This window comes from Podarcis pityusensis (genome assembly GCF_964106645.2).
Source record: "Podarcis pityusensis genome assembly, chromosome: 8".
Taxonomy (NCBI): Eukaryota; Metazoa; Chordata; class Lepidosauria; order Squamata; family Lacertidae; genus Podarcis; species Podarcis pityusensis.
In genome coordinates this window covers 79,519,947-79,532,820 of record NC_138033.1, presented here as the reverse complement: position 1 = coordinate 79,532,820, position 12,874 = coordinate 79,519,947, and the positions used below count along the sequence as shown (strand labels likewise).

General features: G+C 45.0%; 2 protein-coding genes across 2 annotated transcripts in view; one reads left to right on the top strand and one right to left on the bottom strand.

The window, feature by feature from the left end:
• The window catches only part of LOC308483759 (protein-arginine deiminase type-1-like), a 40,655-nt gene extending 34,311 nt beyond the window's left edge, over positions 1 to 6,344 (bottom strand). The window contains exon 1 of the mRNA XM_081017959.1: positions 5,148 to 6,344. Coding sequence (XP_080874085.1) covers positions 5,148 to 5,242 — 95 coding nt within the window. The 5' untranslated portion in view covers positions 5,243 to 6,344. The remainder of the gene's footprint in view (positions 1 to 5,147) is intronic.
• Positions 6,345 to 7,157: 813 nt separating this feature from the next.
• LOC308483757 (protein-arginine deiminase type-2-like) overlaps positions 7,158 to 12,874 on the top strand; it is a 72,287-nt gene continuing 66,570 nt past the window's right edge. Inside the window, exons 1-2 of the mRNA XM_081017955.1 lie at positions 7,158 to 7,472; positions 10,081 to 10,155. Of these exons, the coding sequence (XP_080874081.1) occupies positions 7,396 to 7,472; positions 10,081 to 10,155 (152 nt within the window). The 5' untranslated portion in view covers positions 7,158 to 7,395. The remainder of the gene's footprint in view (positions 7,473 to 10,080; positions 10,156 to 12,874) is intronic.

Below are 12,874 nucleotides of genomic sequence, written 5' to 3'. Positions count from 1 at the left end.
CGCCTGTGATTTATTTGGGGGTCCCCGCTGCGCCGTAGTGACAGGACCCAAATTCCGTAGAGCTAGTTCTCTCCAAATTAGAGAGAAGCAGCCATTACCGTTGGCGCCACCTCCGGAAGTCGATGAAAAATGTTATCCTTAGTTGACAGGTATATCTATACATTGGCAGAAACAGTTGACAGGGTAGCTACGAGGATATGGAATGAAAAGGAGTACAGTAATGTGATATTCAGACTAATTTTTAAATGAAGTTCTTCCCCTCACCCACCCACAAATTTCTGTCTCTCTGCTGATGCTGCCTTTGGCAACCTGGCTTCTTCCAGACATGTTGGACTACAACTCCCATCAGCCCCTAGTCAGCGCACAGCCATGCTGACACTGCATGTTGGGTACAGCTAGTGGATTTGGTGGTTCTGAGCAGAATTCTGCCTAATCAGAGTTGATGTGGTGGAATCTGCAAAGCTGCAAATCTCTGCAAACCTGGATCTCTGCTACCTCGGAGTTTGATGCAGTGGGATCAGTTTTGGAGGGGAGGCAAAGACAGAGGGGCAGAGCAGCTTTTTGTTTATTTAAAAAGATTTCTGTACCACTTGATTGCCACAAAACCACCAAACTTTTTGTAACAGATGCTAAAATTATGGATGTAAATAGTTAAAAACAAGGAATTTAAAAACAACAACAACCTACTGTTGTACATGTCTGGGTAGGTTTGCCTAAATGTTTGAAGCATGTGCCGAAAAGAGAACAGTGAAGGTACCTGCCTGATGTCAAGAGGCAGGGAGTTCCAGAGCATAGGTGCTGACACACTAAAATATGGATTCCTTGCAATTGCGGAACGAGTCTTATATGGCATCTGTAGCAGTGGCAGTTCTGCTGATCAAAGTGGCTGAGCTGGTATTTACAGAGTAGGGCAATCCCACAAGGAAACTGGTCCCAAGCTATGGATAGTGCCTAAGCATTGGGCGTGCACCACTTCCCAAACCAACACTGGGAGTGCACTGGACAGGGAGTAAACGGGAGTGAGGTTCTACATTTAGGTAGGAACCAGCTGTGCAAATATAAGACGAGGGGACACCTGGCTTGGCAGCAGGACATGGGGAAATGATCCAGGGGTCTTAGTAGACCACAAGCTGAACATGTGTCAACAGTGTGATGGAGAAGCAAAAAAAAGGGGCGCATGTTATTCTCAGCTGCATGAATACAAGTTTAGTGTCCAGATCAAGGGAAGTAATAGTACTACTCTATTCTATTCTGCCTTGGTCAGACCACACCTGGAATACTGTGTCCAGTTCTGGACACCACAATTTAAGAAGGATATTGGCAAGCTGGAATGTGTGCAGAAGAGGGCAACCAAGATGATGAAGGGTCTGGAAACCAAGTCTTACGATGAACAGTTGAAGAAGCCTGGAGAAGAAGAAACTGAGAAGTGACATGATAGCCATCTTTTTCTTCTGCTCCAGAGGGTAGGACTCGAACCAATGGCTTCAAGTTACAGGAAAGGAGATTCTGACTAAACATCTGGAAAAAATTCTGATGGCAAAAATTGTTCAAGAGTGGATTGGACTCCCTCAGAAGGTGGTGGACATCCCTTCCTTGGAGGGGTTTTTTAAAGCAAAGGTTGGATCTGTCAGGGATGCTTTAGTTGCAATTCATGCCTTGCAGGGGGTTGGACTAGATGACCCTTGGGGTCCCTTCCAACTCTTTCAATTTAAATCCTTTATTAGGCATAGCACACCACACACTAACAAACAAACATCATATACAGACTGTATAAAATACGAGTTCCGCGAACACAATTTATCCCAGTCCTATTCTTAACTCCAAGAAATAAATCGATGTACATAGATAATATAATACAACAACACAGCAACATCACCTACCATTAAAAACCACTAAGTCTCTTTATCATGGCCCATTCTTTCTTCATGGACAGCACTTAAAAATTCAGCCGCTATTAAAGTAATTTGATCATCGTTGTCCGCCAGCAGGTCCTGAACAGTTGGTTGTGTAAAAATCTGTCTATTAATTTTTAGGGCCTCAAATAGTTGTTTTCTGGCATAACTACCAAAATCACAGGAAAAGAATATATGCTCTAGAGTATCGGGTTCCTGTTTTCTGCATTTGCAGAGACGCTCTGATTCTGGGATAGCTAAGTATCTTCCTCTCACTACCACCGAGGGAAACATGTTGAATCTGGCCCTTCCAACTCTGTGATTCTGTGACTGAACACCCAGCCCACGTTTCTGTCTTCCATGACAGCATGCCAAACACATGAGGAGAGAGGGCACAGAACCACCCTCCGCCAGGCATGCAGTTACAATGGTACCTTGGGTTACAGACGCTTCAGGTTACAGATGCTTCAGGTTACAGACTCTGCTAACCCAGAAATATTACCTCGGGTTAAGAACTTTGTTTCAGGATGAGAACAGAAATTGCGCAGCGGCAGCAGGAAGCCCCATTAGGTAAAGTGGTACCTCAGGTTAAGAACAGTTTCAGGTTAAGAACGGACCTCCAGAACGCATTAAGTTCTTAACCCGAGGTTTGGCACAAAATTGGAAGCAAGAAGAATTACCGACGAAAGAAGAATGGAGGAGGAAAATGATGGACTATGCAGAATTAGATAAACTAACAGGAAGAATTTGAAACCTGCGGGACCAGAGATTCTCAGAAGACTGGAGTAAATTTACGGACTATTTGAAAAGTAATTGTGATGAACAGATTACGCTAGTAGGTTTGCAAGAAGTTTTGTAAGGTGAATTATTTGAAATATCGCAAAAAAGATAATGAGAATTGTTAGTTAAAGAATTAAAGGTAATATGAAATTAAGAAATGCATAATAAGTGATAAGAACGGAAAATCATCAGAGGTGTTGACGGAAGTCCAAAAATTATTGTATAAGATGAGAAGTTTTGTTGTATGAATGATAATTAATATGTTAAAAACTAATAAAAATGTACATATATACCGTATTTTTTGCTCTATAGGATGCACCAGACGATAGGACGCACCTAGTTTGGGGGGGAGGAACAAGAAAAAAAAAAATTCTGAATCCCAGAAGCCAGAACAGCAAAAGGGATCTGGCTTCTGGGATAGCCTCTTGCTGTTCTGGCTTCTGGGATAGCCGCTGGGATAGCTGGTCTTTGCGCGAAGCCTCCGCAGGGCACAGGGAGCCTTCATCCCCGTGCCCTGCAGAGGCTTCGCAGGGCCATCCAAAAGCCAGAATAGCTAGAGGGAGCGCTTCTGGGACAGCCTGTGAAGCCTCTGCACAGCACTCCGTCTCGCTGTTCTGGCTTCGGGGACAGCCTTTGAAGCCTCCACAGGGCAGTGGGGTGAAGGCACCACGCTGCCCTGCAGAGGCTTTGCGCAGCTAACCCTGAAGCCTTTGGAGCACAGCGCGAGGTCCCTCTGTGCTCCAAAGGCTTCAGGTGGCTATCCCTGAAGCTTGGAGAGCGAGAGGGGTCGGTGTGCACCGACCCCTCTCGCTCTCCAGGCTTCAGCAAAAGCAACGCGAAGCCTCCGGAGCGCGGAGGGAGCGCTCCCTCTGCGATTTGGAGGCTTCGCATTGCTTTCGCTGAAGCTAAGGTGCCTGCATTCGCTCCATAGGACGCACAAACATTTCCCCTTAATTTTTGGAGGGGGAATAGTGTGTCCTATAGAGCGAAAAATACGGTATATAAAAGTTCTTAACCCGAGGTACCACTGTAGATGAAACCAGTCTAAAATAATAAAGCTGTGTTCAGGTCCCTGACACCCTCCTCCTCCTTCTCCCTGTGCAGAACGCAGTTCTTGAGGGATTATTCATGCCGGAAGCTGCACGCTGCTGGTGTCACAGTATACAGAAATAGCACCTCAGTCTCAGGGGCGTGGGCTCCTTGCACACCTAGCCTTCAAGTCTTTGCTTGCCTAACATTGTCTGACAACCCCCCTCCCTCCACCTGTAAGGGCTCATGGCTAAGCTCAATCTATTCTCCTTCACACCTCTCCTTCCTCAGAAGAAAGAAGGACTCGTGTTCCTGGGGTTTCTTAACGTGACATAACATAACCAGTTGACCTACAATATTCTCTTGCCTGACACAGGCCCACTCAACCACTTAAATCAGTGGAATTGCCACTGCTACAGGTGCCACATAAAACACATTCCACATTTGTAAGAACTCTATTTGGAACTTTGGAACTCCCTGCCTCTTGATAGCAATCAGCTGCCTCCATTGTATTCCTTTCAGCACCTGCTTAAAACATTATTGCTTAAACAAGCATATCTAGACTCTTAGAAAGTTGGTGCGGATTTTAATCTGTTATAGTATTTTAACTTATTGTATATTTTGAAGCGTGGCTGCAAATTTTTCCTGATTTTCCTGTTTTATCTTTTGTAAAGTGCTTTGAGGATTATTAGCTTTTTACCATCAAGTGGTGTATACATTTCATGAAACAGATGAATAAATAACATAGAAGCATAATGTAAGAAGAGCCTGCTGAATCAAGCCAGTGGCTCATCGAGCCCAGCATTATTATTCAGAAACGTTGTTGTTGTTGAATTGTCGCTATTTTCATTGGACAAATGTTGGACGGTATGGAATCCCAGCCATCATAGCCACTGGTCAGGGATTTCTGGGCGTCAACCCCTGGTGAGCTATAGTTTCTGAGTTTTTTAATAGCTAGAAGGAAGTTGCCTTCTAGCAAGTCAGACCATAGATCCATCTAGCTCTGTAATGTCTACCCTGACTGGCAGCAGCTCCCCAGGGAGACCTCCCCAACCCTACCTGGAGATGCCAGAGATTGAACCCGGGACCTTCTGCATGCAAAGCAGGTGTTCTATTGGAGAGGTCTGTTGTCAGGGATGACCCTTCAAGGAAGTATTGCTTAAAATATAATAGACCCTGTGCCAATACATTTTTTAAAAATAAGGATTTACAGCACATTTTCCCCTCAGTGCCCCACGTGCATCACCACAGTCCCACTCACAACAATGCTGTAGGGCAGAGACCAGAAAAACAATGACCTTGCTTATTGCCAGACACACCTAAGATCGAACCCATCACCAAGCTCACAACGCCCTTTAACCACCCAGGGCTGCCTATTCTCACAAACGCTCAACTGCCAGCCCATGCAAAATGCCATCACTTGCCCACAGAAATGCCATCACTTACCCATGGATGTCTATCGAGATTTCTGTCCCCAGCACGCAGACAATGTAGTTCGGCTGCTCGGTGGACACCCGCACTACTCTCTGCCTGGCTGTCATTGTCTCAGCGGGGAGAAAAGGTGGCCAAAATTAGCACTTCTGCAGAGAGCCTGGATTGTCCTGTTTTCACGGGGAAACCAGCATGACTGGCTTAGGAAGGCGAAAAGGAACCCTGGGACCTCTGCTCCACCTTGTTCCCTTTCCCTCTTTGGTGTGTTGGTGCTGTCTCCTTGCCTTCGAGTGCAGCTGGGATCTGAAATATACAGATATATGGAGAGAAATATATAGCTGGGGAAGGGACAGAGGGAGGAGGTTCCAATCTCTCCCCAAAACACTTCAAAATCTGGGTCCTTTGGTAGGGACCTGGGTGTGCAAGGGTGTTGGATCATCAGGGAGGTCAAACGCTGAGAGACAGAAAGGGCAGGACTCCTGGCTACGAGGAATACTATAATTTAGCTATTCATGTGTTCTTTTCTTTGCGTATTACTCAGGGTGCTAGGAGATGTTGTGTTTTGTTACCAAGCGGGGGAATAGGGCACCTGGGCAGGGAAAACTGATTTGGGGTTGGAGAGGGCTATTGAAGCCTATGCATTCCCTCCACAGTCAGAGGCAGTGATGCTTATTAACAACAACAACAACAACATGTATACCCCATCCATCTGGGCAGCTGCCAGCACATATAAAAAGATAATAAAATGTCAAACATTAAAAGCCTCCCGATACAGGGCTGCCTTCAGATGTCTTCTAAAAGTTGTGTAGTTCTTTATCTCCTTGACATCTGAAGGGAGGGCGTTCCACAGGGAGGGTGCCACTGCCGAGAAGGACCTCTGCCTGTTTCCCTGTAACTTCACTTCTCAAAGTGAGGGAACCTCCAGAAAGCCCTCAGAGGTGGATCTCAGTGTCCAGGCTGAAGAATGGAGGTGTACACACTCCTTCAGGTATACAAAGGCCATTTAGGTCAGCACCAACACTTTGAATTGTGCTTGGAAATGTACAGGGAGCCAGTGGAAATCCTTTAGGACTGGTATTATACAGTCCTGGCGGTCATATAATCCCAATTGCTGGGGACTGCAGGAGGGAACAGGGCTCTGGTGCTCGATTCCTGCTTGTGGGTTTCCCACAGGAATCTGGGCGGCCAAGGAATTCTTGGGGGGGGGGAGTGTAATGAATTTAAAAATATGTTTGAATTGGTAACCCCCCCCCCAAAAAAACACCCCGAAACCTTTTTGCTAGGGACAATGGGGGCGGAGGTTCCGAAGAAGCTGACAAATCTTTTTTTTTTTTTAAATGATAGCTGACAAATCTTTTTATGTATGCAACAACTGCAGCCGGAATCTTTTACATGCAAAAATGGAAAGAGGGAGAGATTCCAACCAAAGAAGAACAACTTATAATATTAATGGATTATGCTGAAATGGTGAAATCTGACTGTAAAACTAAGAGATCAAAACTGTGAACTGTTTATGGAAAATGGAGGCCTTTTTTGTTTTTTGGTTACTATTTGTCAAAGTATTTTAGAGATATGAAATCACAAGCAGGATTCAAGATATGAGTGATGGGGGGGAGAGATAAGATGGAGTTATGAGGTTTAGCAACAAGTATAATGCAACAATTAAGGGTACGAATAAAATGGCTTTTCCATGTAAACCAGGAAGTGACTTCTCCAGACAAAGGAATGTCTTTTCTTTCCTTATCTCTGTGGCTGTGATCTCCTGGGTGACGCAGATGCCATTAGGCAGTTGACTGTGCATGCATGCTCTGCCCATTTCTCTTCCACCACCCCCTCTGTGCAGACCCGGGCACTGCCAACCCACGCTACACCACTGATGTTGAGCGATCCCATTCTCCCCGGTGCATTTCCTCATCAGAAAGAGTCCAATTCCTTATTGCTTTTCTTATCACAAAAAGACCAATTTGGAGGGCGGGGGCAGGGTTGGGCAGACAGGCAGAGAGCAGGCATGTTGTGAATACAAACTTCAGTTGTGTGACCTGAGTTTGCTCCCATGTGATTGAATTCTTTAATTGCAGTTCCTTCCTGGCAGGGGGTCGGACTAGATGACCCCTCCAATTCTATGGTTTATTGAATCCCGTCTGAAAACTGACTGTCTGGAAGCACCTTTTGAAAAAAAGAAACCTGTGACTTTTCCCCTTGGATTGCCCCTGCAATCCCGGAGGAGCAATTGACACGGCACTAGAGGAGCCAGGTTGTCCCGATGGCTTGGGGCACTGTCTCTCCTCTTCTTCATGACCTCAGGCTGAGCAGCCAAGAGAGACACGGCTCCCTTCCCAGGTCAGACGTCAGATTTTGCCCATCTGACAGGGCAACAGTCACCGCTTCATCATAGCCAGGAGAGCGGATGCTATAATTTGAGATGTTATAATTAACTGGGATTAAAACAGAACACATAATATGGCGTTATACGTAACTGAGCTGCATACTTCTGATTAGACTGTGTGGCATAGCAGACTAGGACATAGGAGAGACCAGGGTTTGAATCTTCCTCTCGGCCATAGAGCCTCCTAGGTGTAACCTTGTGGTCTAGTCACTCACTCACAGCCTACACTACCTTGCAGGGATGTTGTGGGGAGTGAAAGAAGAGGAGAACCAGTTAGGCCAGCTCCTTAGAGGAAAGATGGGATACAGATACAATGAACAAATGAATAACGTATGTTAAGATCATTAATTTCAGTGGGTTAGCACTTCGTTCAATATAATCCAATATGTTCTGCACATCTATGGATCAGCAAATCTATCCATGTCAGTTTCTCTCCATTTCCCCCCATTTTTTCAGTCTTAAATTCAGCTTTGCACACTTCCACATCAATGTGCAGATTTTTAAAAGAATAAGCCTAAAGATCCACCAGCGTTTTGGCACGTACATTCCCTTAGCACATTCTTGCAGTTTTCCCTGACATAACACATTTTGGGGTGCTGATTTCACTAATATGTCCAGTTTTATGCACAGTTCACCCCAGTACATGCATTTCTGTACACGTTGCCCGGCTGGAGAGCTGCATTGCAAAATTCAGAGAAGTGTGAATTTTGAAGGACTGTTCTGTTTTGGTTCTCATATGGTTCCAGAATGTGCAAATTGGTTAGGCTCAAAATGCAAACTGAATCAAATCTTTTTTTTTTTTTTTAATAATAATATTTATTCAAAGTTTAAAGTTACAAAAAGAAAAAAGAACAATACAAAATACAAAAATACAAAAAAGAATATAACAATAACAGAGAGAGAAGAAAAAGAAGGTATAAAAATACATTCAATTGAAATAGAACAAGAACAGATTAAACCTTTACATAACTGTTTTCCTTTACTTATTTCCTTGACCTCCTCTCACCTCCCAATTTTGTATTCTAGTTCAGATCGTTTTTTCAGCAAATCCTTCAACCTTATTTTCATTTACGTAGTTTAATTTAAAATATTATAATTTAACATCCTCTCTTTCATCAATTTCATCAACTCATTTTTGCTTAATCCTTTATATCATATCTACCAAAACTACCTAATTTTCTTTTTCCAACATATTTCTAACAGTCTTTAATATTACAATATTTTTGAAGATATACTTTAAATTTTTCCCAAGCTTCTTCCACCGACTCTTCTCCTTGGTCCCGGATTCTGCCAGTCATCTCAGCCAATTCCATATAGTCCAAATCTCCCCAAACCTGTTCACAAATATGGCTGGTACCAGTGCTAGTTTCTGTTGATTCATTTTTCCAGAATGCAGCACGACTTTATTTGTAATTCCCATTATTTGTAATTCTGTTCATTTTTGGAGCAAAATTCTACAGCTAGACTGTTGGTGGGACAGACAGAAATTACACTAGGTTACCCAGCCAGGTTTAGTTCATTAATTTGTGTGGTCCTTATCAACTTTGGTCCAGAATAATTTAAGGAACACCTGATTTCTTAAATCCCTGCCTGATCACCGTGATCTTTGGGGGAGTCCAGTGCATGGTTAATCTATGGAACTCACTCCTGCAGGAAGCAGTGATGCTTTGCCTCCACAGTTAGATGCAGGGATGCTTCTGAATCCAAGTTGCTGGAATCTGCAGGAGGGGAGAGGGCACTTGTGCCTGGGTCGTACTTGGGGGTTTCCTTTGGGGGCACCTGGTTGGCCACTGTGAGAACAAGATGCTGGGCTAGATGGGCCATTGGCCTGATCCAGCAGGCCTCATGTTATATCCTCATGTCTGTTCTAGTGTGTCCCCCACCCCATGGCTCAGATGCATATGTTGCTGTGCGTTCAGGCCCAAATGTGCAACTCTCTCCCACCTGATAGCAGGCAGGCAACCTTCTCTGTTGAACATCAACAGCTCCTCCAAGTGTCCCTATTTTCCAGGGGCAGTCCTGGATTTACAGAAGCTGTCCCGGTTTCTCATTCATTCATTCATTCAGGGCGGTTCACAGAAAAGATCACAACATATTTTAGAATAAAAACAACCACCCACCCCTCCCAGAAAAGAGCCACATTTTAAAAGGGTATAGGATGTCAAACAGATCAACCAAGGGCCTGGTTAAAAAGGAACGTTTTTGCCTGGCGCCTAAAAGTGTGTAATGAAGGCGCCAGGCGAACTTCCTTGGGGAGAGCATTCCACAGACGGAGAGCCACTGCAGAGAAGGCCCCGTTCTCATGTTGCCACCCTCCAGACCTCTTAAAGAGGAGGCACACAAAGGAGGGCCTCAGAAGATGATCTCAGGGTCTGGGTAGGTTCATATGGAAAGAGGCAGTTCTTGAGGCATTGCAGTCCTGAGCCATTTAAGGCTTTATAGGTCAAAACCAGCACTTTGAATTGGGCCCGGAAACTAAGTGGGAGCCAGTGGAGTCAGACCAGGATCGTTGCAATATGCTCAAACCATGATTTGATCCTGAAATGTCTCGCTTTTCCTTAGGACGTCCCTATTTTCATCGAAGAAATGTTGGGAGGCATGCATCAACTGCTTGATGATGACCAGCCAGCATTTTAAGTAAGTTGCACCATGCCTATTTTATGTTTGCATCTTTTAAAAACTCCTATTATTTTACTGTTGCATTGCTTTATTGCTTTACTTATCAGAGAGGCGTTTGTGGAGGGTTCCGTCATTATATTCATTAGCTGCAGTTCCGGCATTGCAGGGGGCTGTACTAGATGACCCTCAAGGTCCCTCCACAAGCCTAGGATGCTTTTTGTTGTTGTTGTTTAGTCATTTAGTCGTGTCCGACTCTTTGTGACCCCATGGACCAGAGCACGCCATGGACCAGAGACTCCTGTCTTCCACTGCCTCCCGCAGTTTGGTCAAACTCATGCTGGTAGCTTTGAGAACACTGTCCAACCATCTCATCCTCTGTCATCCCCTTCTCCTTGTGCCCTCCATCTTTCCCAACATCAGGGTCTTTTCCAGGGAGTTTTCTCCTCTCATGAGGTGGCCCAAGTATTGGAGCTTCAGCTTCACGATCTGTTCTTCCAGTGAGCGCTCAGGACTGATTTCCTTAAGAATAGATAGGTTTTATCTTCTTGCAGTCCATGGGATGCTTTAGAAAGCAGAAAAAATGACAGCCTGTGACTAGATAGCCACCTGGCCATTGCTGCTATGGAAGAACTTGTTAAGGGGCAGGATGGTGGGGTCCCCATTTATAGGGACTGCACTTCCTTTTCATCAGACCCACAACCAATGCAGCGCCGCCACCCAGGATAGTTTAATCATCTCCTTAAGTTGCTAATTGCATGCATTAATTAGTATGCCAGCGTGCATAATTGCCGACTGACCTACGAAGTCTCACCAGCTAATTGCAGGCAATGAAAGGAGGAAGCAACAGCAAGTTCTTGTTTGTGGAAGGACTTATTTAATTAGTCTGATTGCATTGGCTATATGGTGTCGGGGTGTCTACATACCTCTGGCGCAAGGTCGCAGAGCCAGGGAAGACCACTGGGTGGCAGTGGGGAGAGAGGGAGAGAGAATATCCCCTCTGCACCTGAACTGCTTGGAATCTCTCCTCTAAAAAGGGAAGCGTTCGGGTTTTGCAGCAACAGTCCTACAGATATAGCTCTCCAGAATGGATAGCTGGGCGAAAAGAAATCGTACATGGTTAAGCGTCACCTCTAGATCTGCACCCTACATTTAAAACACATTCAACACACATTTAAAGTGCATGGCTTCCTCCAGAGAGTCCTGGGAACCATAGTTTGCTAAGGGCACTGGGCATTGTGGCTCTGTGGGGAGGAAACAACAGTTTCCAGGATTTTGGGGGGTAAACTCATGTGCTTTAAACGTGCACAGAATTTTCCTTAAATGTGGATCTGCCCCACATCCCAAAGTAAAGTGCCCTCTTTCTTTCTCTTTCCCTCACCCCCATATTCCTTCTTCAGCTTGTGGCACTTCTTGTTCCCCAGTCAAATTGGAGATCAGAAGGTGAGAGCTTGAATTCCTAGCCTGGAGCATCTCCAAGAATCCTGGAGAGCCCCTGTCAGTCAGTGTAGCTGGACCAAAGAGCTTGGCTTGGTATAACACAGCGCCCTATATTCTTACATCTTAAGGAAAGGGCTGTAACTCAGCGGCAGAGCACCTGTTTGGCATGCAGAAGGTCCCAAGTCCCAGGTAGGGCTGGAAGGGGGCCCTGTCTGAAACCTCGGAGAGCCATTGCTGCCAGTCAGTGGAGACAATATTAAGCCGGATGGACCATGGCCTAATTCTGTACGTGATTCTTTAGATAGCTCCGTTAGTGGAGCATGAGACTCCTAATTACAAGGTCATGGGTTCGAGTCCCATGGGCAAAAATATTGCAGAGGTTTGAACTAGATGACCCTCGTGGTCCCTTCCAACTTTACAATTCTATGATTTCATGCATTCCTTAGGGTTCCCCCACCAGAACCCTCTAGAATGATCAGAACAATCCATTCCCAGGCTATTTTCTATAATATGTATAATTAACTGAGGCATGTCTTCTTTTTTTCTCCATTTAAATCTTGGGGCAAGATATACGACCAGCGCCAAGGAGCCTCAGCCAAACCTGGGCATTAACTTATGATTAATGCTGTTTGTCAGAGTCGTCCTGCATGATTTATTTTGGCACAAGGCCTGGGTTTGCATGTTGAAATCTTGCATTGACTCAGAGGTTCCCCCCTTTTTTTTCTCTCCCTTTAAACTATTAGTAGTATAAAGTTCTGGTAAAACAACTCACCTTTCCTGGCAGCGAACAGTCTTTGCTGGGCAGAGCAAGAAGAATGTCACAAATCCGGTCTTGGTAGCTTAGGGTCATGAAGGGGTCCCTTTGCTTGTGAAGTGAAGAAAAGTTCTGCAGGATCAGGCCAGTGGCCCATCTGGGCCAGCATCCTCTTCTCACAGATGCACCGCATGAGAAACCCATAAGCAGGAACTGAGCAGAAGAGCAGTCCTGGCTAGTAGCCATTAAAACACTTATACTCCATGAAATTGTCCAACTTTGCCCACTTATGTTCAGAAAAGGGCAGCCAAAACCATACCTTCCAACATTTTTCCAATGAAAACAGGGACATCCTATTCCATCATCATAATAATAATTTTATTATTCATATCCTGCCCATCTGGCTGGGTTGCCCCAGCCGCTCCAAAAATGAACTTCCCGATACCAGGCTACTTTCAGATGTCTTCTAAAGGCTGTACAGTGGTACCTCGGGTTACATACGCTTCAGGTTACATACGCTTCAGGTTACATACGCTTCAGGTTACA